We start from the raw sequence: 23,879 nt of genomic DNA on the forward strand, positions 1-23,879 counted from the left end.
TTAACCTTTCTGCGATCAAAAGCAAAATATTCTTCTTGTTGTTTGAAATTGGAAATGACCGATAAATGGGTTAGACTGTAACAACGAGTGAGTGTCGTCCAGCCGACTTAATTTATCGAACCGAATCAATCCGGGAATCACTGCCGAGCTACGCCAAGTACAACACGGTACAAGATAGCATTCATAAGGAGCGAAACCGTAAAACGTGATACTTTTGAGTGCACTTGAATACGTTGAGTGAAAGTAAGGAGGAAGCGAAAACACACGAATTGTGGTTTTTATTTTTTTTAAAAAAAATTGAAAAAATGATAAGCGGTAAAGTCGCACGATTGATCGTCTTCGGAAGACATTCCTCTCTGGAATTCAGCAAATTGACAGCATGTGCTGCCATCACAAACAAGTGTTACTACTCGACCTATTCCTCTTCTTCCAATGCAGTGATGGTCATGGAATGGTATCGAAAATTGATTAAAAAAGCATCATTCATTCCGAACCAAGCAAAACGAAAACAAATATTGCAGCAAATTAAAAAAGAATTTAAAGATACCACAGAGGTGTCGTCATCATCTAATTGGATTAAAAAAGCAGAGGAAGCTCTTCAATTTTTGACAATGATTACACCAAAGACACCAACCTCCAAACAAGGCACTCCCTCTACATCACACTCTCACAACGATGGTATTGTAAAATATGTAAAAATTGATGGGGAATGGGTAGATGTCAGATATGTAGATCCAGAAAAATTACAAAAAAAAGACACTGCTTATATGAAAGGTGGATCTGAAGACAGTTTTTCTCAATCACCATCTTCACCTTGCCCTCCTGGAGGATGTGGCAGATGCCAATTTTAATTTCGACTTTTGTTTTTCGACTCATTCTACTCCCTCCCGAAACAGAATAATTGTTTACAGATTTTTTCAAAATTAAGTGACACTTTCACAGTAAAAACATTTCACAGTGTCAAATCAAGACATGACATTCCCTTAGTATTTTCCAAATACTTGCGCAACAAGTCTCGCTCCTTACTACCTTTACAGCACACCAAACATGAGCCGTCACCTCCACTACCCACTCCTTTTCCACCATAGGTTAATTCTTGCAGAGTGACATCGTGCAATATCGAGTGAAGTATTGGGGCAGTCAACTCGCTGGGACATAGCGGAGACAAATTTCGGTCAAACAAATTCTGAGCTGTGCTAAATAACTTTCCCAATTCGTGTGCATTGTGTTGTTCAACAAAATCCAGTGCTTGTTGGCATATTTTCACGTTTTCTACGAGAAGATATTCTCTAGCATTGTTGACAAGTTGAGCATCTATGATAGTGGCGTCACTTGGAGAAAAAGCTTTGTTGAGATCTTTTAAAATTTTCACCGTGTCTTTGGAGGCATTGAGATCAATGAGAAGCATGTAAATTTTGCGATCTGAAAAATTGTCGTTTTGTGTCTCATCATGGTTATGGGTTAGATTGTCACTGCATGTAGTATTCGTTAAACTATTGGTAGTAGTACTTGAACAGACATGCTCATATATGGTTTGTTGTTGATTTTCACTCAAAATGTGAAGAGAATTCTTTTCACGAGGAATCATTTTCTCAATGCACATAGATGAATCCGAATTAAATCGAATGGATAGGCAGAGAGCCACATCTCCATAAGCACAAGCGTGATCGAGCTTTCCACATTCACTTCCAATTGACCTCTCACCCAAGAAGGCTATTTCAATTTCTTTTTCAACACTCCAATTTAGGTTGTAGCATTGATTGAAAATTCGAGCGATCAAAACGCAAATTGCAGCACTCGAACTCACACCCTTTCCCATTGGTAGTGTGGTTTTATAATTGTGACAATATAAACTCTTCTTAGAAATTGCAATTTTCTCCACCACTTGTGAATCAGAAAAAATCTCTTTCAATATTCCAATCATGTAAGAATAAAATTTTACATCCGATACATGTGAAAAGAAATTATCCTGTTTCAATAATTCGCTCAATGGCATTTCATACAAATCTCTCAATGTAAAAACTAGTCGATTTGATTTTACGAGAGTGGTATTTTCTGTTTCAAAAGTAAAATTCAATTCACGTAATAATTGTAATTTCGGAATGGAATTCGACTTTTCTGTTTCATACTCTAATTGATCCTCACGAGTAGTGGTTATAAAATCCTCTCTCACTCGTATATGAATTCCTTGATCTGTAGGACAAATTAAAGCAAGACCATAATACGGACATGATGAAGAGAGATCAGTATCAACTTTATCAGTGCAGCATGATTGCGACCACAAGGAGCGCTGATGTTGTTGCAACGACTTGTTATACTCGGAAATGGCAGCCCAATCACTATGTTCTCCAACCAAGCATATCCGACCAGGCATGAAGAATTCTTTGAACTCGGCATCTTGATCAACGGCATGACTAATTTCGCTGAAATACATTTTTTTTTAAATTAAGGTTAGTAAACGTGCTTTTCACTACATGAACATCAGAGATGGGCGTATGAGGACTTGATCTGATTTCATTAAAAGTTGAAGGAGGAAGGGTACATTAAGGTACTTGAGAGTGCTGTTACTGCAATTCTGGTTGGAGCATTGACAATTAAAAAGGATTTTTACTGAAAAAGAGGACTTGGATGCTTTGTATATTGATACGGGTACTTCATCGGTTGTAGAGTTGAAACTTTGATCTTCAAATTGATCCGTGAACAACTTTGTTGAACGGCCAGAGCATTGTAAAAAATAAAAGTCGGTTGACTTGAAAAGTTTTTTTTTCGAAAAAAAAACTAGAGACTCTCCACACCCACACACCATGGCAGGAAAAGGAAGAAAACAATTATCAAAGGATGAAAAGCAAAAGTTGAAGGAACAATACATTGAAACCTTCATCAACATGCTTGACAAGTACTCCAAGATTATCTTTGTCGAAGCAAACAATGTGAGATCCAGACAAATGGCTGATATCAGAACCGGTTTGAGAGGAAAGGGTGAATTGCTCATGGGTAAGAACACCCTCATGAAGAAGGCTATCAAGGTCTTGATGTCCGACTCTGAAGGAAAGTACAAGTCTTTGGCCAGCAAGGCTCAAGATCTCGTCAAGATCCCACCTCTCCTCAAGGGTAACGTTGGTTTGGTCTTTACCAATGGTGATTTGAATGAAGTCAAGGACATTATCATGTCCTACAAGGTCGGTGCCCCAGCCAAGCAAGGTGCCATCTCACCAGTCACTGTCATTATTCCAGCAGTGAACACTGGTTTGGAACCAACAAAGACCTCTTTCTTCCAAGCTTTGAACATTAACACCAAGATTACCAAGGGTACTGTCGAAATTATCAAGGAACACACCCTCTTGAAGCCTGGAGACAAGGTCGGTAACTCTGAGGCTGCTTTGTTGCAAATGATGAACATTAAGCCTTTCGAATATGGTTTGGTCATGGTTAACATTTATGACAATGGTGCAATTTACTCACCATCTGTTCTCAGCTTGACTGATGCTGTTTTGGAAGAGAAGGTCAGAGATGCTGCCAACAATGTTGCTTCTATCGGTTTGGCTTTGGATATTCCAAACGAAGCTTCTATTCCTCACTCTGTTGCCAACGTTTTCAAGAACTTGTTGGCTATTGCTGCTGGTACCGAATTCTCATTCAAGCAAGCTGAAAAGGTTAAGGAATTCCTTGCTGATCCAAGCAAGTTTGCCTCTGCTTTGCCAGCTGCTACTGCTACTACCACCACTACTACAGTTGAGGATAAGAAGAAGGACGAAACTGAATCTGAAGATGATGCTGACGCATTTGGTGGTCTCTTCTAAATGACTCTCAGACGACAAAAAAACAGTCTATTTGAGGATGCCTTAAATAAGTTTATGTGGTTAAACGAAGGACCATATCTTTGGTGTAGCGCTGACGGTCACTTCGGGACTCTAGTAACCTTCCATATTATTTAATAAATCCAAAAAATATTCTGTAAATTTGTTGTGCACCAACCACTCAACAAAAGCTTTGCTTATTTCCTAAAATGTGGTCAAATGAAAAATTCATTAACGATTGAAATTGCCTTTTCACTTTCTCTTCTTTGGCTTGGCGTTTGGGGCTGATGTTTTTTGCGAGACTGAATCTAACTTTTCCTTAATCTTCTCTTCAGCCAGCATGGTGAACATGAGTTGTTGATTTTCTTGTGACATGTATTCTCCAAGCAAGTATTGTTTCAAATCAGTGAACCTATTTTCGTTCATGGTGGAATAATCTTCAATACTCTTTGGAAACGGCGATGCAAAATCGTGCGTTCGATTGTTGGCACTGACAAATATAATGCTCACTTCTTTCATGAGATAGGTTGCAATTTGCTCTCTGGTTGGAAGACATTCACTCCAAGCGCTCATCTCATTGTACACATAATTGATCAAGTTCATATTTTCCATGGTAAGGCAATACAACCTGGCAATGATTGCCTGGAAAATCATCCATGGCATGACATTGGTTCTATACGCAATATTCAATTTTTGATAAATTTCCTGTGCAATTTCCAACAGCACACATTGAATATATTTCAAAGTTTGGCTTAATTGTAAGATATTAAAGAGACATTCATCGACAGCATCCAAAATGATTTTGCAATTCGAAAAGGTAACTTCCAACCGTTTCTGATTTTTTGAATCATCCTTTTCAATGACCATATGTTCATCAATTCTCGCCAGTGATTTTCTCAATTCCTTTCCAGATAATCTTGTCATGTGTTTTTTAATAAATTTGTTCAATTTGATTATTTTCTGTGTATGATTTTCATTACGATAGGAAATTCCAAATCTCTTTTTCAATAAATCAATAATTTCTCCTTCATATTCATAAAACGAATAACTGGATTTGTATTTGGTAAAAACATCATGCAAGGATTGATTGGATTTATCATCATCGAGATCCGAATAAAACAGATTTAATCGTTCCCGAACGGAAAGAAATCGTTGTTGAAACTTCTCTCCGTCCGAGTAAATCGCAAATTGCATAACAATGGCTTCATCGTTATGCAGGGCGAGAGTTTTTTCAATTTTTGATAATTCTCTGAGCGTTATTGTGGCTTGTTCAACATTGGAGGAAGGATGCTCCTCTTGTTTGTGGTCGCTATTGTTGGCGGCAGTGTTTCGAGGCCGCTGTACAAACATTTTCTTGAGGTTGACTTTGACCCCGAAAGACCTGCAGGTACCACAGAAAAGGTTGCCAGTTTTATAAATTAACGAGAACCTCATTTTTCTATAATGTAAATCCCGTGTAGTCCAATGGTTAGGATACCTGGCTTTCACCCAGGAGGTCCGGGTTCGATTCCCGGCATGGGAGCTACTTTTTACTCTTTGGCCCAGGAATTATGCTTGTGGAGAGAAATTGACAAACAAATTCAACAGAAGAAACAACACAGAAAGGAAAATATTAAATTAGAAAAAATAAAATTCTTTTAGTCTTCATGACATCTTCAACAAACAGTGATCACTTCTACATCAAAATACGGACTACCTCCTTCTTTCACAATCCGTTCCATCACGCCACATATTAAGCTTTTCCGCTCATGAAAATGTTTGCCATAGGTATTTACAAATATTGAATTAAGGTAACATAATTCCCTCACAAACGACGAAAATGTAGGAATGGGTTTCAACAAACCGTGTTCATCCTTAGATTGTTCAATAAAACTCATATCATCGTGTTGCATATATGCGATACAGTAATCTGTTAATTGTGACAAGTACTTATAGGTCACACTGGAACACATAATTCTATAACCTTCAAACACATAAAATAACGCAAAAGAATGATCGCAAATCAATGTAGCCATGCTTTGTGGAGTTATTGTGTGCTTAAAGTCCAATTTCACACATGCGATCGTTGCAAAAATTTCTCTCAAACTTGTTGGAAACACATAATGATATTGAGTGACAAAGCTTTTCAGTACATGAGTGAATAATTGTTTAGAATTTGCAATCATATTCTCACTCACATGTTTGTATCGTTGGACACATGGCTTTCCATTAATTTCATATTGTCGAGCCTCATCGATGGAGTCCGAAACCAACTTGTTGATCTCAGTGCTGTTGGATACTAATTGAAACACGATGGAATTTCGAACAGTGAAGAATGCATTGTTTTGATCTATTGTTCTATTCTGTTCACATTCAGTAATGGTAAGTATTCTTATCATATCATTGGTTGTATTTACCATCTGAAGTAGTTTTAAAAGCGCTCCATTCAATCGTTGATAACTAGAAAATGACGAGGTAGTAAAATAAAGTTTCATCAATATTGCCAAATACGTTCTAAAATTTTCACAACTTGACATCTTGTCATTATCAAGAATATACTTGTCAATATTTGAAAAAAATTGAGCTCTATCTATTAGAGCATATTTGCTTCCAGCACCTGTTTGTGCAATTATGTAATTTCGTAACGCATTCAATATTCCATGAAATAGGTAGTGAAAAGAATGTGATGGATACGAACTCGGGTACTTTAACAATTCATGTCCATTTTCAATGACATTCGAAAAGTAGTGCTTTGAAATCTCGGTAAAATGCTTTGAATCAGTTCCTTGTGTATTGGAGAGGGTGTGTAATATAGTGCATGCAGAAATCCATCTCAATAGCAACTCTTTCTTAATTTCATCTTGTTTGTCAAATAAAGTTCCACGAACTAACTTCATACAATGCCGCAAATTAAAGGAAGAGAGCTTTTCCTTCAACTTCAATAGAATTGATGGAAATGTTATTGAATTCTGTGAATTTTGAATTTGACTCATTTGTTTTTCATGTGAATATTTCTGAAACTTTGAAATGGAATACCATACAGCCAAATCAGCATGACATGTGGGAGAATATTTCAACATGGTATTGAATATGTCTTCTTCCTCTTTCAAATGAATGGGTATCACTAACAGTAATTGAAATATTAATTCACAAATATGAATTGGTTTGTTCAGACAAATTTTCACTTGTTGAGTGTCATGGTTCGATTTCGTAGCAACAGTTAACTTTTCAACAATTTCTGAATCTAACTCGTTCATATTAAATAATTCAATCGTTTGTTCTTCCCCCAATGACCTCAATTTGTTCAAGAATTTAAATTTGAGAAAGGTCAAGAGTGCAAATTGCAAATATTTTCCAGTGAGCAATTGTTTCAATCGTTGAATGTTCGAGTCGAGAGTTTTGGCATTCGTTTTGGAGCTTTCAGTACTCTTTGTTTGTTGCTTTGGAGAAGTGTGATTCAGGAGCAGTTGAAGAATGAAATACAACAAACAAGTGTCAATAATGATGAGAGAGGATGAAATGTCTTGATTGGATATTTCAAGTGGACTCGAGAAATGTGTTTGTTCAGACGTTTCATTACTGTTAGGATTGTTTTCCATGTGAATGGTGTTCAACAAACATGATTGAATTTGAGTGTTACTCATAGTTTTACCATTATCATCATGGTTCTGCCAAAAATCCTCTTTCCGAACTCGTAACATTAAAATTTCACAGCAATGATGCAATGTTTCAAGAACAGAGACTTGTTGTAGAGAAACGTTTGAAGAGGGTTCTATGGAAGATGATGGTATTACTGTGGCTGTGGTGTGGTTTGAATGGGTTGATGATGAGTGGTTGATACTTTCAATCAAGTTTTGTAGAGATTGCACGATCGGAATTTGTAAATCAATAAATTTGTTCGTAAATGAGAGAATGCTATTTTCAAGAGTTTTGAATTGTTGATGGCGCTCATCATCTTGGCAACAGCCATTGATTTTGAGCTTTGTCTCCTCTATTAATGGAACAAGATTGGAAATCACAAAGTCTTCCATTTTTTTCATACCTGTGATGTGATTGAAGCATCTCTTTCTTTTACCAAGTCATTCACACTCTGACTTGACATTAAAAGTAGAGACGAATCAATTTTAAGAAAGTTTCAATTTTATGTGAATAAATTAAGGTACAATTTAGTTTCTATTGAACATGACAATCTGAAGATTGATTTTCAGTATTTGAATTATTGGAAGTGCTCTTCAAAGCATTGTTGTAATGATATTCAAGCTCAATCAATTCATCCAATTCAGTCATGTTTTGTTTGGATCTATATTCTTCTTCCTTTTCTTCATTGACTTGAATGGTAAAGGAAAGGTTCTTCTTTTGCTCTACACTCACTAAGACATTACAACATTGTTCTAACTTTCCTTCAAGGATCATTTTAGCTAATGGTGACGAGATAAAAGTATGAATATTTCGTTTGATTGGTCTAGCTCCGTATTGAATATCGAAGGACTGATATAAAATGAATTGTCTTGCTTCTGGAGTCAATGTGATTGTAATAGGTTTCTTCTTTGAAAGACGTTCTTCCAATTGTTGCAATTGTAATGTTAAAATTGCATCTAAATGAGCCATTGTCAAATCATTGAATACTACAACTTCATCCAAACGATTTAAAAATTCTGGAACAAATGTGTGCTTTACCTCCTCCATAATAATTTCTTGTCTTGTTAGATCCTTGTCATCTACTCGTTCTTCCTGCAACCGTCTTGTTCCTACATTGGATGTTAAAATCATGGTGGTATGTCTAAATGAAACAGCTTTTCCATAGTTATCTGTACACATTCCCTCCTCAAAGACGGGCAAAAGAATGTTCCAAATAGATGGATGGGCCTTCTCAATTTCATCGAGAACAATCACTTGATGCGGATTTCTTTTCACTGCATTAGTGAGCTCACCTCCAGTTTCAAAGCCAATATAGCCTGGAGATACACCGATTAATCCCGTAACAGACCAGTGAGTATTGTATTTGGTCATGTCAATCACTGTAACAAAGTCTTCGCTACCATAGAGAACTTTGGCTATTTGCTTAGCGAGGGCTGTCTTTCCGGTTCCACTTCTTCCCACCAATAAATATGATCCTTGTGGCTTGTTTTCTTCCCTTAATCCAGACCTTGCCACTCGGATAGATTGAGCGATGGATCGAATGGCTTCACTTTGACCAACAATATGCTTTTCGACTTCACTCTCCAAGTTAATGAGAGAAACATTTGACTGTGACGTAAAATAAATGTCACTGGGTTTGATTCCGGCCATTCTTGAGACAACAGTTGCCAAGTCTTCTAAGGAGGCGACAATGTTCACATAGACATTCTTTTGCAGCGATTCTTTAAATTTGTTAATTTCATTCTTGATCGCAGGAAGATCTTGCTGAATAATGGCTGCAGCTCGTTTTGCGTATGGGGATTCAGATGAGTCAATCAGTTGTATGCATTGTTTAAGCTCTTGTTTGAGGCGATTGATATCGAGCTTGTTTTTCTTGTATTCCAAAAATGCGTTCAATTCCTCATTCCATTTCTCTTTGCAAGTAGACAATTCCGTTTTCAACGCTTCTATAGTTTTTATAAGAGTCTCCTTTTGTGTGTTTGTATTCTTGTCTATCTCAATGGTTAGAATTTTAATTTTGGCCTCCAAATTCAAAATGGCTTGCGGTACTGAGCCAACTCTTCGCTCAACAAGAGAAGCAACTTCATCGACAACACTAATGCACTTGGAAGGATTGTTCTTGGTTGGTAAATATCGATCGGCGAGTCTCACTGCCTCCTCAATGAGTTCATTCGACAAGATGACACCATGTGTAGTTTCAATAGAAGTTTTTCTCTTTTCAAGAATTTTCAGCGTGTGAGCCACATTGGTCTCTTTCACCTCAATGGTTTGGAAAAAGGGATAGAGTGGTGAGTTTTTGAATATGGCAAACTCGGATGGAGTCATACAGCCAATGACTTGAACCTTTTTGGTCTCCATGAGTGGTTGAAGAACAGAAGAAATGCTATCGTAAAATTTGTAGGAATAGTCATCGACCATTTTGAATAGACCAGGAATGAAGAGAACCTTTCTCTCGTTATGGGTTCTTTCTTTGTGATCTTTCAAATTTTTAAGCCTGTCATTAAAAGCAGTCTCTACAAAGGTTTTAGAGTGGGTCGATTGAGGTCCAAATAAATAGGTTGCTTTTTCCTTGAATGTAGCTTTGGATGGATGAGGTGGAATTTCTAATTCATAGGGATCATAAACTCCTAGTTGTTCCAATGCATTCATGAAAGCCACACTAACATTATTGGTAGCGTTACATCCATAGAGATTTTCCACACTCAATTCCACAACTTTTAGATTTTTCAATCGGGAAGGAAGAAATCTTTCTCGTTCAATGGTTTGAACAAATGCATGTACAATGGAGTCTCTTCCTACTCCGTGTTCTCCCACGAGCATGACATTATTGTAGCCCTCTTGCTTTGCAAATATATCCATCATGCGATGCACTTCGTCACTTCTTCCATCATGCAAAAGAATTTCCGAATTGTCTTCGTGAAGAATTTTATAATTGAGACATTGCCCAGTGAGCGGATTGGCGGGTTTTGGAGGTAATTTGAAGGAGGTGTGCTGTTGTTCCTCTTTAGAGTGATGACCTTGAGAGGTGGATGATGTAGTGGATGAAGTCTGTTTTGTCTCGTGATTGTTTAATGTTGATTTGGCAGCTGAAGTACTGGTTGAAGAAGCTGTTGTTGTGCTTGAATTGGAAGATGACACAGAAGAAGAAGACGGTAATGATGATGAATTTTCTCCAACAGATGATGGTGCCGTTTTCTTATCCTTTCCTCTCACATTTCGTAACTCATCTTCCGAAAGATCAAAAAACGATCTCGCTATCGTATAATGTTTACTGATCTGTACAAGTAAATGTTGCTGCGAGTTGGAAAATGTAGAAGCATTCGCACACGTGAGTGCTCTCACAGCTGGGGCAGCATGTTGTTGATGATGATGATTAATTTTTGAACTCAATCGAGTCAAGCCTCTCCTCATCGTGTTGATCTGGAGGGTGATTCTTGCTGGTTGTTGATTTTTTTTGATATCAATCCTATCGCTCTGTTAGCACTGATGATTCACCTGGAAGATGATTTTGATTGAAGAGTGAAACAACCAAGTTCCGAATAGATTTTTGATATTTGCAAGTTAAACCTCGTGCTGTTAGATCTCATGTTTCAGATGTTCAAAAAATTCGCTTCAAGCCAATTGTTTCGGGTGCATCACAGAATGTACTTGTTCAAAAATAAACTTTCCAATGCTTTGGGCGGATTACTGAAATAACATGATTTTAAATTGAAAAAGAAAATATTATTTCTATCATCATAATCTCCAACCCAACGTTATCATTCTTCACAATTATCTTTTCATCATTTAATTTTAATTCATCTTTGCGAACAAAAAAATGAGTGAAACCAAGAAACTTAGCTGCAGATTCTACGAACAACAACACCCAGAGGTCGATGACCTCGTGATGGTCAAAGTCAAGCATATCACCGATATCGGTGCCTATGTAACATTACTAGAATATAACAATATTGAAGGTCTTATCTTGAGTAGTGAATTGAGTAGAAAGAGAATCCGTTCAATTTCTCAGTTAATCCGTGTCGGAAGAAACGAAGTTTGTGTTGTGTTGCGTGTTGATCCTGAGAAGGGTTATATTGATTTGAGTAAGAGTAAAGTTGCTGCTGAAGATATTCCAAAATGCGAGGAAAATTATAATAAGAGCAAAGCTGTTAACTCTATCATGAGACACTTGGCCGAAACTACCCATCAAGACATGGAGTTTTTATACACAAAAATCGCATGGCCATTGTTTAGAAAGTTTGGACATGCCTACGATGCTTTCAAGATGGCCATCTCAAATTCAGACCAAGTCTTCCAAGATATTGAATTCCCTACCGAAGAAACCAAGGAAAATTTGATTTCAATCATTCAAAATCGTTTGAAGCCACAACCAGTCAAGTTGAGAGCCGATATTCAAGTTACCTGCTATTCCTACGAGGGTATTGATGCTATCAAGCAAGCCTTGATGGAGGGTGAAAATGTAGGCAGCGAAGATGAAATTGAAATTAAGATTACTCTCATTGCTCCTCCGCTCTATGTCATGACTACAACTACAAGTGACAAACAAAAGGGATTGGATACCTTGGAAAAGTCTATCAAGGTCATTCAAGACGTCCTTGCCAAGTATGAAGGTGAGGTCGCCGTTAAGACACCACCTAGAGTAGTCAATGAAAGAGACGACCATTCTCTTGCCATCCTCATTGATACTTTGAGAGAACAAAACAAGGAAGTGGACGCAGACGAAGAGGAGGAATATATTGGAATGTAATTTCTGACACACTAGCAATATGCATACTCTCAAAGGAGTCATGACGTTCTGATTTTAACATGATACAGAACCAGAATTAAAACTTTATAATTTATCTTAAAAGTTGAGGGAAAATTGTTGTCTGGGCATCAAGCTCTTCAGATGGAAACTTCAAACACTTCAACAACTCTTCGTACAAACAAAATTGCAGCAAGGAAGAAAAATTTGCACGAGCACAACAAGAAATGAATGACACCGAAAACCAAGCACACAGAAAATCATCTGCAAAAAAAACAAATCAATGAGCTCCAACATCGATGAAGTTTTTCTATTTCGTCACTACTCTCGTGATGAAGACTACAAACAACTCATGAAGATTTCCATCAATGGAACCACTTTCCATCGAAAAGGGTATGATTCAAGATTTTATGCCATCCTTCTTTGAATTATCATCCGATCGTTTCATTGACGAATTTCAAGGTCTTGAAGCTGCTATAGATGGCCATCTACTCGATCACGACTCTCATCCCATTGTTCCAACTTTTACTGCATTCTTTGAACGAGTGTATCATGGAGTGAGATTTGATGTTTCCAATTTCTCAGCTCTTGATGCGATGGCCCTTCTCTCGTTCAATGAAGCTTATTGTAAAGAATCCAAATATCAAGCCATTCAAACCAATCTCACTGAAATTGCAGAAGATGTCATGTATTCGACGGATGCCTTTGATATTCCTTTACTGGCCTTTCAATTACTTTATCATCCCAGAAAGATTAAAAACAACGATAAAGATTATGAATTCATCGCTGATGCACTCGAATGGCTCATTGATCAATTCGATATGAAAGAATTCTTTTATGTTCAATCGAACGATCAAGAATGGACTGAAGGTAAAAAGCTTCATGCACCAAAGAATGCCGATTATGATCCTGAAAGAAACAAATTCTTCTTTCATCTTGTACAAATGCTAGATTCCAATAACACAAAGAAGGATGTTTTCAGAATGAAGGGATTTGGAGAGGGTTGTTTTGAATTGTTGAAACAATACTTTCCAGAGAATGAGGAGTTTTTTAGACGTGTATGTGGAATGGATAAATCATACAATAAGGACGATTCCTCATCATCATCACCATCGTCATTGAAAAGAAATGTGGATCAAGTCAATGAACCTGAAGAAAATTCTTCTTCCAAGATGATGAAAAAAACTGAATAAGAGAGAGGGTGAGGGATTCTGTTTGAAGAAAAGATTAATAAATTCACTTTCCAAGTTCTTGACTTTAAGATAAAAAGGTGGTATATAGATATGGTATCTTGAAAAAACACTCTTATTTTGAATCAATTTTAAATTCATCCTATTGGTTTGTAGTGTGCTTAATAATGGTGTTGGATTGCAAACTAGTTAAGGGTGAGTTTGAAAAAACCCAAACACTCAACTTTCCTAATTAATACCTGTCACCCATCACAAAAACAGTTTTCAAAAAAAAATAACGTCAAAAATGTCCCAAGTCGCTTCTTCTCAGAGCATTATTCATCACCCACTCTTTCCATCTCTCCTTGCGACCCACAGTGTAACCGTCGCTGATGGTCATCGTCACTACAAGAGTGCCTCTTCTCAACCTTCAACCATCACGAGTGAAGATATTAAAAAAAAGTTAACGGAAACTGGAGAGAGTAATAATAATAATAATAATGGAAATAATAATTCTGATTCATCATCCATGAATGCTATACAACAACAACAACAACCATCATTAAACATGACAAGTGGCAGCAGTGATTCAACAATCCTTCTTCCCATTCAACAAGATGAATCATCCGTTGTCAATCAATTATGTAATAATTTTCTAGTCCAAACCAATTATCCTAGTGTGGTCGAAAGTGAAATTCCAAGTATGGTCATGAATTCTCAACAACCTTCTCAATTTGATCAATCGATTTGTGGTCTTGCAGCCATTACTGCATTACACAAAATGGAATTACAAACCATGTATCATTTATGTGAAGATTTTATTGATCAAATGCAACACACACTTCATATTGATAAACAAAATGCGAAATATAGTGCAAAACAGAGAATTCAACATCCAAATGTGTATAGTGGAACGAATGTGGTCATGTTTATGAATCATTCTGGAGGAGTAGCAAATGGAACAGGTCTCCATTCGAGTATGAGTGGTGGTTCTGGTGGTGTTGGTGTTGGTGGTCATTTCGATTCGTATGATCCATTGGATGCATCTCCTAATTTGGCATTGGATCAACATCCGAATGGTTCTGACGATGGATTGGGAGATGACGATGGAGATTATCCATTGGCAGAGATTAAAAAGACTGAGGATGTGGTTAAGGAATTGAAAAAACGATACTCGGGTGAAGTGTTGACATTGGCAAAAAAGAAGAAGAATTTTTCAAAGAGTGCCACTGATGTGTTAAATGTTTGGTTTTTCCAACATCTTCATGGTAGGTTTTAACATGTTGACAATGATTTTTTTGAATTTATATTTTCAATGATTTTATTGGAATGATTGAATCAATACATGTGCATGAATGATATATATGTTTAATAATGACATATTTATGTGAATGATATAATACTATGAATGATATATTATTAATAATGACAAACATAGATCCATATCCTAGTGACGATGAAAAGAGAATTCTCTCTCAACAAACTGGTTTATCTCTCTCGCAAGTGAACAATTGGTTCGGTAACAAGAGAATGAGATATAAACGTAAAATGTTGGAACAAAATAGACGAAATGGTCAGAAAGGAGCTGGTGCTTCTCAAGCAGGTGGTGATGAGGATGACTCTCCACAACAACTTCAATTCCACAACGATCAAGATTTTAATTTTAACTAATTGGTTCAAAATGTTCACTTGTTCAACAACATTGATGAACATTGTAAGAGCTCATAGAATGTGTGTCACTCCTCAACACATTTAATGACCACGTCATACACATTTATTACCACGTAAAGTGCACCAAATAGCCCACTCCAATACCGATGGCAGATCCAATAAATAATCCAAAATTAAGGAAGAAACTCATCATGTAAGCAGCCTTTTCTTGTTGTGCAGCCTTCACAATGGATGGTCCGCTGGCCATACCAATCGAGCAACAATATCCATTCGTAAGTCCAAAGAGAGCCAAAATAATGGCATACCAAATGGGTTGATTGATGAGGAGAGGATTCACACAAAATATAACTGTTGGAATAAATCCCAATCGTAATAGAATCAACACCCATAATTGTTTGTGAGTTAACAGGATGGTTCTCTTCCAGTTGGGCAATGCTCGTCCAATGCAATCGAAAATGTTGAAAATCGATAATGTGACAATCGGATTCCAAGAGCTCTTATTGTCATGATAAAATTTGATATCTGTAATGAGTCCAGGAGCCAGTGAGAAGGTAGTTACAAAAGTAATGAAAATTCCAAGACCTGGAGACCAAAGTCGCTTCATCAATGATATCCATGTCATGCTCAATTCGTTAATATTCGAGTCTTCTGGTTCTTGAGGTTTTTCTGTTATTTCTGTTTGTGTATTGTCTTCAGTTTCTTCGCCCTCACCACCACCACCATTATTAATTGCTCCAACAGTTGAGGCAGTTGGAAGATCGTTCGATTCTGAGGAAGATTTATATGAAACATTGTCAGCTTCTTCCTTCATTTTCTGCTCCATAATCATGTCCTTTTCCAATCGACTGACACGAATTTGTTCATCCAAGTCTCGATTGGGTGTTTGCATATTCACATAGTGTTCCTTACAATACTTTGTAATGGGAAGTCTCAGTAAATAAATAAAAGCAATGATACAAATCACCTGAATGATGGCACTGAATGAGAAAAATAGAATAATACTATTAAATAAACCTTGTGCAGTGTCATACCATATGAGTCTTGAAAATATCCTAAAAACTGACAAGACGGCATTTCCCAAGCTCAATCCCACCAAAAAGAAGACTGTATATTTCCATGTAAAATTGGCAGCAAAAGAAATGACTGCTGAACTTAATACTCCACTTCCCACACCAACCAAACAGTTTAAAACAATGATACAGGCCAGCATGAAAATCTTGTCATAGGTCTCATCCTTATTATCGAATCCATATTGCATGACCAGTACAATGTTGATAAATAGAGTTACCATCACACAGACAAAATTTAGAGCGTAACCCATGAAAATAAATTGTTCGACAGTAAAAGTTTGTGCTTTCAGAGTATGTACAGATTTTCTCCACATAAATATTGTATATAATAGTATTGCCGCTAATTGTCCAATATTGAATCCCAAGCTCAATATATATTCTATAAAATCTAAGAGATTGAAAGAATCGGAATCACCCTGTGATGGAAATATCACAGAAAACCAATCGACTGCCAATTGATAGCAAATTCCAGGAACTAAAATTCCAGAGCCCATCAATAAAAACATGATCCTAGCGAGAGAGAATGCATCTCTTGGTATTCCTTTCATTAACTTTTTAGTTTCTGTTCGGCTCACTTTCTCTGCAAAGGATACAAATTTTCGTTCCGAAGAAGTGGGCACATTTCCTCCGTGATGATTATTACCGTGTACCTCTTCATCATTTACTCTCATTGGATTTGTAACAAGACTAATATCCTCCTCTCCATAAAATTCATCATCGTTTCCGTCCGTGAGAGGTGTATAGGCTCCTCGTGCTTGCACGTTCGGCATTTTTCTTTTTGGGTTTAGAAAAAGATTTTTTAATTAAAAACTGTTAATAAGCAAAGATATTCATTGAAAATTATTATCACAACAATGTGAATTCACAAACGATTGATATAACAAGATACAATACTATTAATGATGAAAATTAAATTTTGGGAGTTTAATAATGTCACTAAAGACCTGAGAGACCACAAACTCTATCTAATAGATGAAAAAATTTGGAATTTATCGATAGTGAAATGATTTAATTTTGTTTTTGTCTCTTCCTCTTGCCAGGTCGCTTCTTTACAATTCCTGCATTCTTTCTTTTAGTGGCATCATTCTTACCTCCCTTGTTCTTCTTTTCACTTTTTTCAACAATCTTGGAATATTCTTCAGTAGCAGCGTCTACATCAAATTCTTTTCCTGAACCGCTGTATGTTCTTCGCCAATGATCCACTGCCTCAATATCTTGTTTCTTTCTGGCAATCTTTTCCTTAAGTCTTTCAGCCTTTAACTGCTTGCCAATTTTTTGTTGTTCTTTTCGTTGTCTTCTCTTTTCTCTTTCTTCAATAACCTTTCTTGATTGCACTAACTTGTTTCTGATTTTAGCCATGTGTTCATCGGATTTAACCATTTCTGCAAAATAATCGTCAGGTCTGTGCACTTTGATCCCTAAACTATGCAATCGTTTAAATCCATCTTTTGCACTAGTGATGGCTTGGTTATAAAATTGAAGTTCTCGGTCAATATCATCTTCGGGATTATCTACTTTGAGTGGTGTATAGGAATTGAGTTGAAGAGTGTGTATCCAATCGAGATTCTTGGTGAGAATTGGCAGCTTGTTCATACAAGCCTTGATGGCATCGGCGTCATAAATTTCCTTTGTGTCCCGAAGAAACATTTCACCAATGGATGCATTAGCATCATCGGAGAGTGAATTTTCTCTCTTTTCAATGAGAGCTTTGGCCTCCATCAGGTTTTTATAGGCCTCTAATTCGGCTTCGTCCAATTCTACATCATCAACCAATAGTTCATTGTTTCTATATTTTTCCGCATATGATGCAAGATATCCATCGTCATCGGTGTTGCTGTATTCATCGTTGATTGTTGTTCGTTGTTGTTTTTGAGTGTTGCCAAAGTCTTGTTCGATGGCCTTCAAAGTGGCAAGATACGAAAGACTCATTTTTTTTTGTGTGCTTGCCTTCAATTATTTGTTAGAACTTGCGATTTTGAAGAACATCAAATATTGGATTGTTTAACAAGTATCGTTTAATGCACTAACTTAGAACTAAATTCGTCTGAGAAATTTAGAAAAAGCCAGCCTGCTTCACCTCATTCACTAATTTACCAATCTTCTCATCCTCTGTGGAGGTTTCCATTTCTTGAATGATGGACATTAATTCTTGATCTTGTGAAAGGGCGTGTGGTGCAATTTTGCCTTGCTTGAACAGACAGAAGAGACACTTTAAAACAGCAAAGGAGACCTTAACCTTGTCCTTTCTTGATTTCATGACTTCAACAAGGGCAGAAACAAGATTTGGATACTTGGTCAACACAAGTGTGGCATTCTCATCGTTGTTGTGAATAAGGTTGGCCAAGGCGTCTAGAGAATAGAAACAAATAACGAAATGTGAGGCCTTTGTGCCAATAAGTAGATAATTTCAAAAATGTCAGGATGTCTCTTGACAATGTCTGATTGATTGTCCTTCAACTTGCACAAATTGGAAAATGCAAAAAGAACATTAATCATCAAACTAACGTCAACCTCAGATTCCTCAGAATTGGCAAAGTATGAAAGCATTTCCACAAGAGGAGCAGTTGTTCCATTAGAGACAATGTATTTGCAGCTGGCATCTGTTCTTCCAATGTTTCCCAATGCAATACAACAATTTCTTTGGATGAAAACATTCATTTGGACTACTATTGGACTTGCCTCTTGATATTCTTCCTTGAGTTGATTCTGGAATAGAGTAGAAAGAATATCGGTGAAGGCCTCTACAACATGATTTTCAATCATGATTGGAATATTACGATCTGATTATCAATAAGGCGAGTGATTCACTCGATTGTTACAAATATCATTTCCATACAAACGTGATAACATACCTTCAAGAGCCAAGAATCCTAAAAGCTTCACAATAAATCTCAATAATTTAGAGGAGCTAGTGACCTTTAAATTTTGTAAAATGGATTTGATTAACTCGACCATGGGTTGAATCAAATCTAATTCAGTGGCCATATAGTATTGCATATAATCAATTTCAGCTACGTTTGATAGAAATTCCACAACATTCTCTTGTATTCGTTGCTTGAATGCAGGAAGTTGAGTGTGAGTATGAACGAATTTTTTCAACGTGCTTGTAAAGTTTTTAGACTCTTTCAACAATAATTCTGCCCATTTGTTGTTGACCTTCACTAATGAGACGTCCAAGAGATGGATGACATGAGTAATAATTTCCTGAACTGATTCCTCTTCTTCTTGATCACTTCCGTCCATAGTCTCAGATATTTCAATATATCTCATCATGATATTGTCCAATGCAGTAATAAGATTATTGTGCTCAATGGTTAGGTCATTAAATTCCTCTGTTAATATGCAAGAGTAGTAGTAACGATTATTGCGTCAAATAGACAGCCATCATCACAGGAATATACACTGTTAACTTGAAAAGAGTTGAAAAACTTACTGTGAGATCCGATTAAGCCAACAATCTTGATGGCAACAGACAAGATGTTTCCTTCACATGATGGGTTGTCCAAAATATCATCAATGATGACATCTAGAGCATTTTTGGAATCAATTTTAAGGTGGATCACTGCCTCACATGCTTCCTCAACATCACAAACATTTTCGAGTGCTCTTAATGAATGATAGAGCATTCCAGGTTCTTGGTTATCTTTGTATTTATAAACAAGGGAAAGTAATGATTTAACACCTCCAGCAGTAACTACTTTCCGTCTAATACTATCTATTGTTGTGTGACAGTTCGTTTAGTTTCACATGTACCAAAATCCTCAATAATATTAATACATACCATCTGAATGGGAGAAATTGGCAAGGCATGCACATGCACTCTTTCCGAGATTTGAATCATTTGTCTGAAGAGCAAAATCAACAAACTTGCAAGTAAAAGTCACCACTGGGACTCCATGATTTTCCTCTTCACAAATAATTAGAGCATTTACAGAATGCTCAAAGCACAAATTTCCAAGCAATCGACACAATTGAAAGTAGAGAACTGATTTACTTTCCTCCAATACCTGAGAATGTTTCTGTAATAATTTGCAAATACTCGGAATACCATCAACCTCTCTGATAGCATCTCTGTTGATCACTACATGTTCACAACATTGATCAGTTTTACATTGTTATTATGCATCATCATGATAACCACATCCACGATGATTAAAAGTAATAATAATACAACAATACGAACATTCTCTTGAAAGATCGGCCAATTCTCTACAACAATCTGCTAGCTCCTGAACCGATGAATTCTCACTATTTTCAATCTTTCCAATACAAGATTTAATCGTTCCGATGTTCACGTTATCATTCAGAATGTTGTTCGTTGTTTCTTCCGATTGATCTTCGGCATGGGAAGAGGCTTGTGGAATCATTTTTTTAATTGTTGCGGGAAGATGAAAATACCAAAAAAGTTATTGATGAAGAATTTCTCTGAACGTGTTGATCCATCTTATCATGAAGAGGGATGAATTATTCATATTTCACTTATTCTCTTAAAAACTTGATGAAGGAATGTTGTTGGATCAGTTTTAATGAATAGCATTGTTCAAATAAAAATGCTGGATAGCAAATCGGCAAGCGAAACTCCACAAAACAACCAAGACGTTTCCACTCCGAACTCACAACAACCACATGCCATCTCATCACTCATACATGACAAAACCTCCCATCATCCTTCAAAAAAATCAAACTGCCACAAGAAACAAAATGAATTGGAACGATATTTTGAATTTGTAAATTGGAGTGGCTCAACAACATCCACGACGAATACGGACTCATCCAATACCAATGTCAAAGATTCTCTAGAACTATATAAAATTAATTCCAACGACACGCTATTGTATTTCAACAAATTGTGTGTGGCCATGCAATTTTCTCAATTACTTTCCTTAAAATTATTTCCAAATGCTAAAGAAATTTCTGAAAGTTTTTCAGCCTATTACAATATTCGTGATTATTTAATTTTCTCAAATAGACAAGACCTGTTATCGAACAACAATGTTATTTGCTATGTCGTTGCTGATGGCAATGTTCCAAGGACAGGTGCTACGTTTGCATGTTCTACCAATTGGCATGTGTTTTCCATCGATCCAAGAATGAAGAAAAAGTGGAAGTGTCTTTATGATGAGGATAAGGTTGAAGAACCAAAGGAACCAATGAATGGTAGGATTGAAAATACCAACAATCCATCCTTGCAAGATCATTTCAAAACTGTTATGCATGGCCTATCAAGTTGTGAACAAATTCAACGATTGTACCCTCTTTCACAGACGACAGATGAATTTTTACAGAGCAATCTTTTTAACAACCTTAAACACCATATTTCACCGAGCCTTAATGTCATTATTGCCGTTCATTCTCATGCTGATTTGTGGCAATTTTATAAGGAGATACCGAGTCCGAAAGTGTGCCTAAGTATTCCTTGTTGTTTTGCGCCCAATATTCCAACACCTCCTCCTTTAGCCATTTTTAAAGATGAGGCTATTCATAGTGAAAAGAACGTGGTTTACATGTGGTCTGAGTGACACTTGTTCCAGGATGAAACACACGTTCAACAAAAAAATTATTAAAATAAAAAAATGCCCAAAGAAACAACTCATTCTGCAGAGGAAGATGAATTCTTGCAAGAGGAAGCAAATAACGAAGTGGCCGACGTAGGTATATGATGATGGTGAGAATAATTATGATTGATTCAAGAGTGTACAAATTTTTAAAACATCGGGATGATTATATAACGATGATAATTGAAATATTGTTGTTTTTCAATTTTGTTCTTTTGTATTTAATCCGATGGTGATGATAACGACAATCACAAACACAGGATATTGAAAGTATTAAAAGACGTATGGCTGAATTGACAGAGGAACATTCCAAAATCAAAGCCATGCAATCCGAAATTGAGAAGGGTTTAAGTACTGTCGGAGAGGATCAAGAAGAAAGAGATGCACGATCAGTTTTTGTTGGAAATGTCGATTATTCGACTCTTCCTGAGGAGCTGGAAGCCAACTTTAAACAAGCTGGCGAAATTGAGAAAATTCTCATCAAATCCGATGCTTACAATAATCCAAAAGGGTATGTATGATTTGTTGATCGTTGGTAACATAATATCTTCTGAATACTGCTTTCTTCTTGCACATAGTTTTGCATATATCGAATTCAAAGATAAAAGCTCAGTAGAAAATGCGCTTCAACTGAATGGAACTGAATTTAAAGGAAGAATTCTCAAAGTATTACCAAAAAGAACCAATTTACCAGGCTTAAAGAGTGCACCTCCAACAAGAGGACGTGGAGCACCTCCGCGTGGTGGAGGACGAGGCAGAGGAACAGCACCACGTGGTGGAGGAAGCAGAGGTGGAAGTAGTTATCGAGGTGGACCTCCACGTGGTGGAGGACGTGGTGGAGGTAGAGGCCGTGGACGAGGACGTGGTGGAGGTCCATATTAATAGGCCATTTGTGAAATCGATACTATTGAATCTTAATACTCTTGACACTAAACTCTCACCCTAAATTATTATATATGATTAATTGACATTATAAAACTCAACATGCTCAATAATTCCTTGTTCTTCTTGTCTCTTCCAATGTTGTCAACAGGAATTTAGGGATTTCAAATGTGTGACAGTCCATGGTCATCATCAAGTCTCTCTCAAAAAATGTCTTCCTCTCTCTCCACAGATCGTTTTGCTGTGAATTTCAATTCCAACACTCACATTGCTGAGGTGGTACTGAATCGTCCCAAAAGAATGAATACCATGGACAAGGCCTTCTTTTCTGAATTTCTCAAAATCATTCGAGCACTCGATGAAAACAAGGAAGTATTTGTCATTGTGATCAAAAGCACTCCGATGGATCAATGTCCACACTTTAGTGCAGGATTGGATCTGAAAAGCATTACCAGTGATTTAATGCCCTCCGATGATCAAGAATCCGAATCTCCAGCAGTCTCCAATTTAAAACTTGCAGGAATCATTCATGAAATGCAGCAAGCATTCCGAATGTTGGAAAAGACAAACAAGCCAGTGATTGCTGCTGTGAATGGAATGTGTATTGGTGGTGCTATTGATTTAATTACAGCGTGTGATATTCGATATTGTACAAAGGATAGTATGTTTTCGATCAAGGAGACTCGTGTTGGAATTACTGCTGATTTGGTAAGTGTGGATATTGAATTTTGACCAAACCTCAATGTATTTATTATATTTATGATTGTTCTTTTCTTTGATAATTATTATTATATGTGAACAATTGGTATAACAATAATTATCATTGAAAATAATCATTCTTGTATCATATTTTAACCAACAATCACAATAATAACGTATAATGATTAATCACACTCTTTTATTGTCACCAATTTAGGGAACATTGAATAGAATTCACAGAATTGTTGGCAGAGGATTTGCAAGAGAAATGGCATTCACTGGTGATGATTTTGGAGCTGCCAGAGCTCATCATTTTGGATTGGTCAATCAAGTGTTTGACACACAAAAAGAAATGTTTGAAGCTGCTCAAAAATTAGCTCTTTCCATTGCATCAAATTCTCCTCTCATTGTTCAAGCCACGAAACATGTCATGAATTATGCTGAAGAGCATTCCATTGATGATGGTTTGGATTATGTCAGATTATGGAATTCTGCATTCTTAAAGTCAGAGGATTTGACTGAAGCTTTTATGGCATTCATGGAAAAGAGAAAACCAAAATTCCAAAACCGATTGTAATCAAAAGAGGATCCTATTGTGCATACATAAGTTCATATGGACCATGATCATTGGAGTCATATTCATCCGTTGGTTACTTTCAAAGAAGGCAGACATG

General features: G+C 36.7%; 15 protein-coding genes across 15 annotated transcripts; 8 read left to right on the plus strand and 7 right to left on the minus strand.

Annotated features, from left to right (window-relative positions):
* Window positions 1-305: 305 nt before the first annotated feature.
* On the plus strand, window positions 306-851 carry C9374_007163 (uncharacterized protein; the record flags this gene model as incomplete). Its single annotated transcript, XM_044697104.1, has 1 exon — window positions 306-851. One exon carries the CDS (start codon window positions 306-308, stop codon window positions 849-851), a length of 546 nt encoding a protein of 181 aa, XP_044555526.1.
* A 101-nt stretch (window positions 852-952) lies between these two features.
* C9374_007164 (uncharacterized protein) lies at window positions 953-2,434 on the minus strand (the record flags this gene model as incomplete). The annotated part of the gene is made up of 1 exon (XM_044697105.1): window positions 953-2,434. One exon carries the CDS (start codon window positions 2,432-2,434, stop codon window positions 953-955), a length of 1,482 nt encoding a protein of 493 aa, XP_044555527.1.
* Window positions 2,435-2,804: 370 nt separating this feature from the next.
* C9374_007165 (uncharacterized protein) lies at window positions 2,805-3,800 on the plus strand (the record flags this gene model as incomplete). Its single annotated transcript, XM_044697106.1, has 1 exon — window positions 2,805-3,800. One exon carries the CDS (start codon window positions 2,805-2,807, stop codon window positions 3,798-3,800), a length of 996 nt encoding a protein of 331 aa, XP_044555528.1.
* A 249-nt stretch (window positions 3,801-4,049) lies between these two features.
* C9374_007166 (uncharacterized protein) lies at window positions 4,050-5,147 on the minus strand (the record flags this gene model as incomplete). Its single annotated transcript, XM_044697107.1, has 1 exon — window positions 4,050-5,147. One exon carries the CDS (start codon window positions 5,145-5,147, stop codon window positions 4,050-4,052), a length of 1,098 nt encoding a protein of 365 aa, XP_044555529.1.
* A 305-nt stretch (window positions 5,148-5,452) lies between these two features.
* Window positions 5,453-7,807, minus strand: C9374_007167 (uncharacterized protein; the record flags this gene model as incomplete). Its single annotated transcript, XM_044697108.1, has 1 exon — window positions 5,453-7,807. One exon carries the CDS (start codon window positions 7,805-7,807, stop codon window positions 5,453-5,455), a length of 2,355 nt encoding a protein of 784 aa, XP_044555530.1.
* A 142-nt stretch (window positions 7,808-7,949) lies between these two features.
* C9374_007168 (uncharacterized protein) lies at window positions 7,950-10,826 on the minus strand (the record flags this gene model as incomplete). The annotated part of the gene is made up of 1 exon (XM_044697109.1): window positions 7,950-10,826. The coding sequence occupies one exon, from the start codon at window positions 10,824-10,826 to the stop codon at window positions 7,950-7,952; it is 2,877 nt and encodes a 958-aa protein (XP_044555531.1).
* A 406-nt stretch (window positions 10,827-11,232) lies between these two features.
* Window positions 11,233-12,162, plus strand: C9374_007169 (uncharacterized protein; the record flags this gene model as incomplete). Its single annotated transcript, XM_044697110.1, has 1 exon — window positions 11,233-12,162. The coding sequence occupies one exon, from the start codon at window positions 11,233-11,235 to the stop codon at window positions 12,160-12,162; it is 930 nt and encodes a 309-aa protein (XP_044555532.1).
* Window positions 12,163-12,527: 365 nt separating this feature from the next.
* Window positions 12,528-13,352, plus strand: C9374_007170 (uncharacterized protein; the record flags this gene model as incomplete). Its single annotated transcript, XM_044697112.1, has 1 exon — window positions 12,528-13,352. The coding sequence occupies one exon, from the start codon at window positions 12,528-12,530 to the stop codon at window positions 13,350-13,352; it is 825 nt and encodes a 274-aa protein (XP_044555533.1).
* Window positions 13,353-13,635: 283 nt separating this feature from the next.
* Window positions 13,636-14,999, plus strand: C9374_007171 (uncharacterized protein; the record flags this gene model as incomplete). Its single annotated transcript, XM_044697113.1, has 2 exons — window positions 13,636-14,596; window positions 14,767-14,999. The coding sequence occupies 2 exons, from the start codon at window positions 13,636-13,638 to the stop codon at window positions 14,997-14,999; spliced, it is 1,194 nt and encodes a 397-aa protein (XP_044555534.1).
* A 106-nt stretch (window positions 15,000-15,105) lies between these two features.
* On the minus strand, window positions 15,106-16,839 carry C9374_007172 (uncharacterized protein; the record flags this gene model as incomplete). Its single annotated transcript, XM_044697114.1, has 1 exon — window positions 15,106-16,839. One exon carries the CDS (start codon window positions 16,837-16,839, stop codon window positions 15,106-15,108), a length of 1,734 nt encoding a protein of 577 aa, XP_044555535.1.
* A 238-nt stretch (window positions 16,840-17,077) lies between these two features.
* On the minus strand, window positions 17,078-17,998 carry C9374_007173 (uncharacterized protein; the record flags this gene model as incomplete). The annotated part of the gene is made up of 1 exon (XM_044697115.1): window positions 17,078-17,998. The coding sequence occupies one exon, from the start codon at window positions 17,996-17,998 to the stop codon at window positions 17,078-17,080; it is 921 nt and encodes a 306-aa protein (XP_044555536.1).
* Window positions 17,999-18,122: 124 nt separating this feature from the next.
* Window positions 18,123-20,436, minus strand: C9374_007174 (uncharacterized protein; the record flags this gene model as incomplete). Its single annotated transcript, XM_044697116.1, has 6 exons — window positions 18,123-18,452; window positions 18,575-18,849; window positions 18,922-19,401; window positions 19,503-19,784; window positions 19,851-20,150; window positions 20,253-20,436. 6 exons carry the CDS (start codon window positions 20,434-20,436, stop codon window positions 18,123-18,125), a joined length of 1,851 nt encoding a protein of 616 aa, XP_044555537.1.
* Window positions 20,437-20,619: 183 nt separating this feature from the next.
* Window positions 20,620-21,588, plus strand: C9374_007175 (uncharacterized protein; the record flags this gene model as incomplete). The annotated part of the gene is made up of 1 exon (XM_044697117.1): window positions 20,620-21,588. The coding sequence occupies one exon, from the start codon at window positions 20,620-20,622 to the stop codon at window positions 21,586-21,588; it is 969 nt and encodes a 322-aa protein (XP_044555538.1).
* A 54-nt stretch (window positions 21,589-21,642) lies between these two features.
* Window positions 21,643-22,506, plus strand: C9374_007176 (uncharacterized protein; the record flags this gene model as incomplete). Its single annotated transcript, XM_044697118.1, has 3 exons — window positions 21,643-21,717; window positions 21,885-22,135; window positions 22,203-22,506. The coding sequence occupies 3 exons, from the start codon at window positions 21,643-21,645 to the stop codon at window positions 22,504-22,506; spliced, it is 630 nt and encodes a 209-aa protein (XP_044555539.1).
* Window positions 22,507-22,716: 210 nt separating this feature from the next.
* On the plus strand, window positions 22,717-23,782 carry C9374_007177 (uncharacterized protein; the record flags this gene model as incomplete). The annotated part of the gene is made up of 2 exons (XM_044697119.1): window positions 22,717-23,214; window positions 23,423-23,782. The coding sequence occupies 2 exons, from the start codon at window positions 22,717-22,719 to the stop codon at window positions 23,780-23,782; spliced, it is 858 nt and encodes a 285-aa protein (XP_044555540.1).
* Between the last annotated feature and the right edge of the window lie 97 nt (window positions 23,783-23,879).

Source organism: Naegleria lovaniensis (assembly GCF_003324165.1).
Source record: "Naegleria lovaniensis strain ATCC 30569 chromosome Unknown tig002, whole genome shotgun sequence".
NCBI lineage: Eukaryota > Heterolobosea > Eutetramitea > Acrasida > Naegleriidae > Naegleria > Naegleria lovaniensis.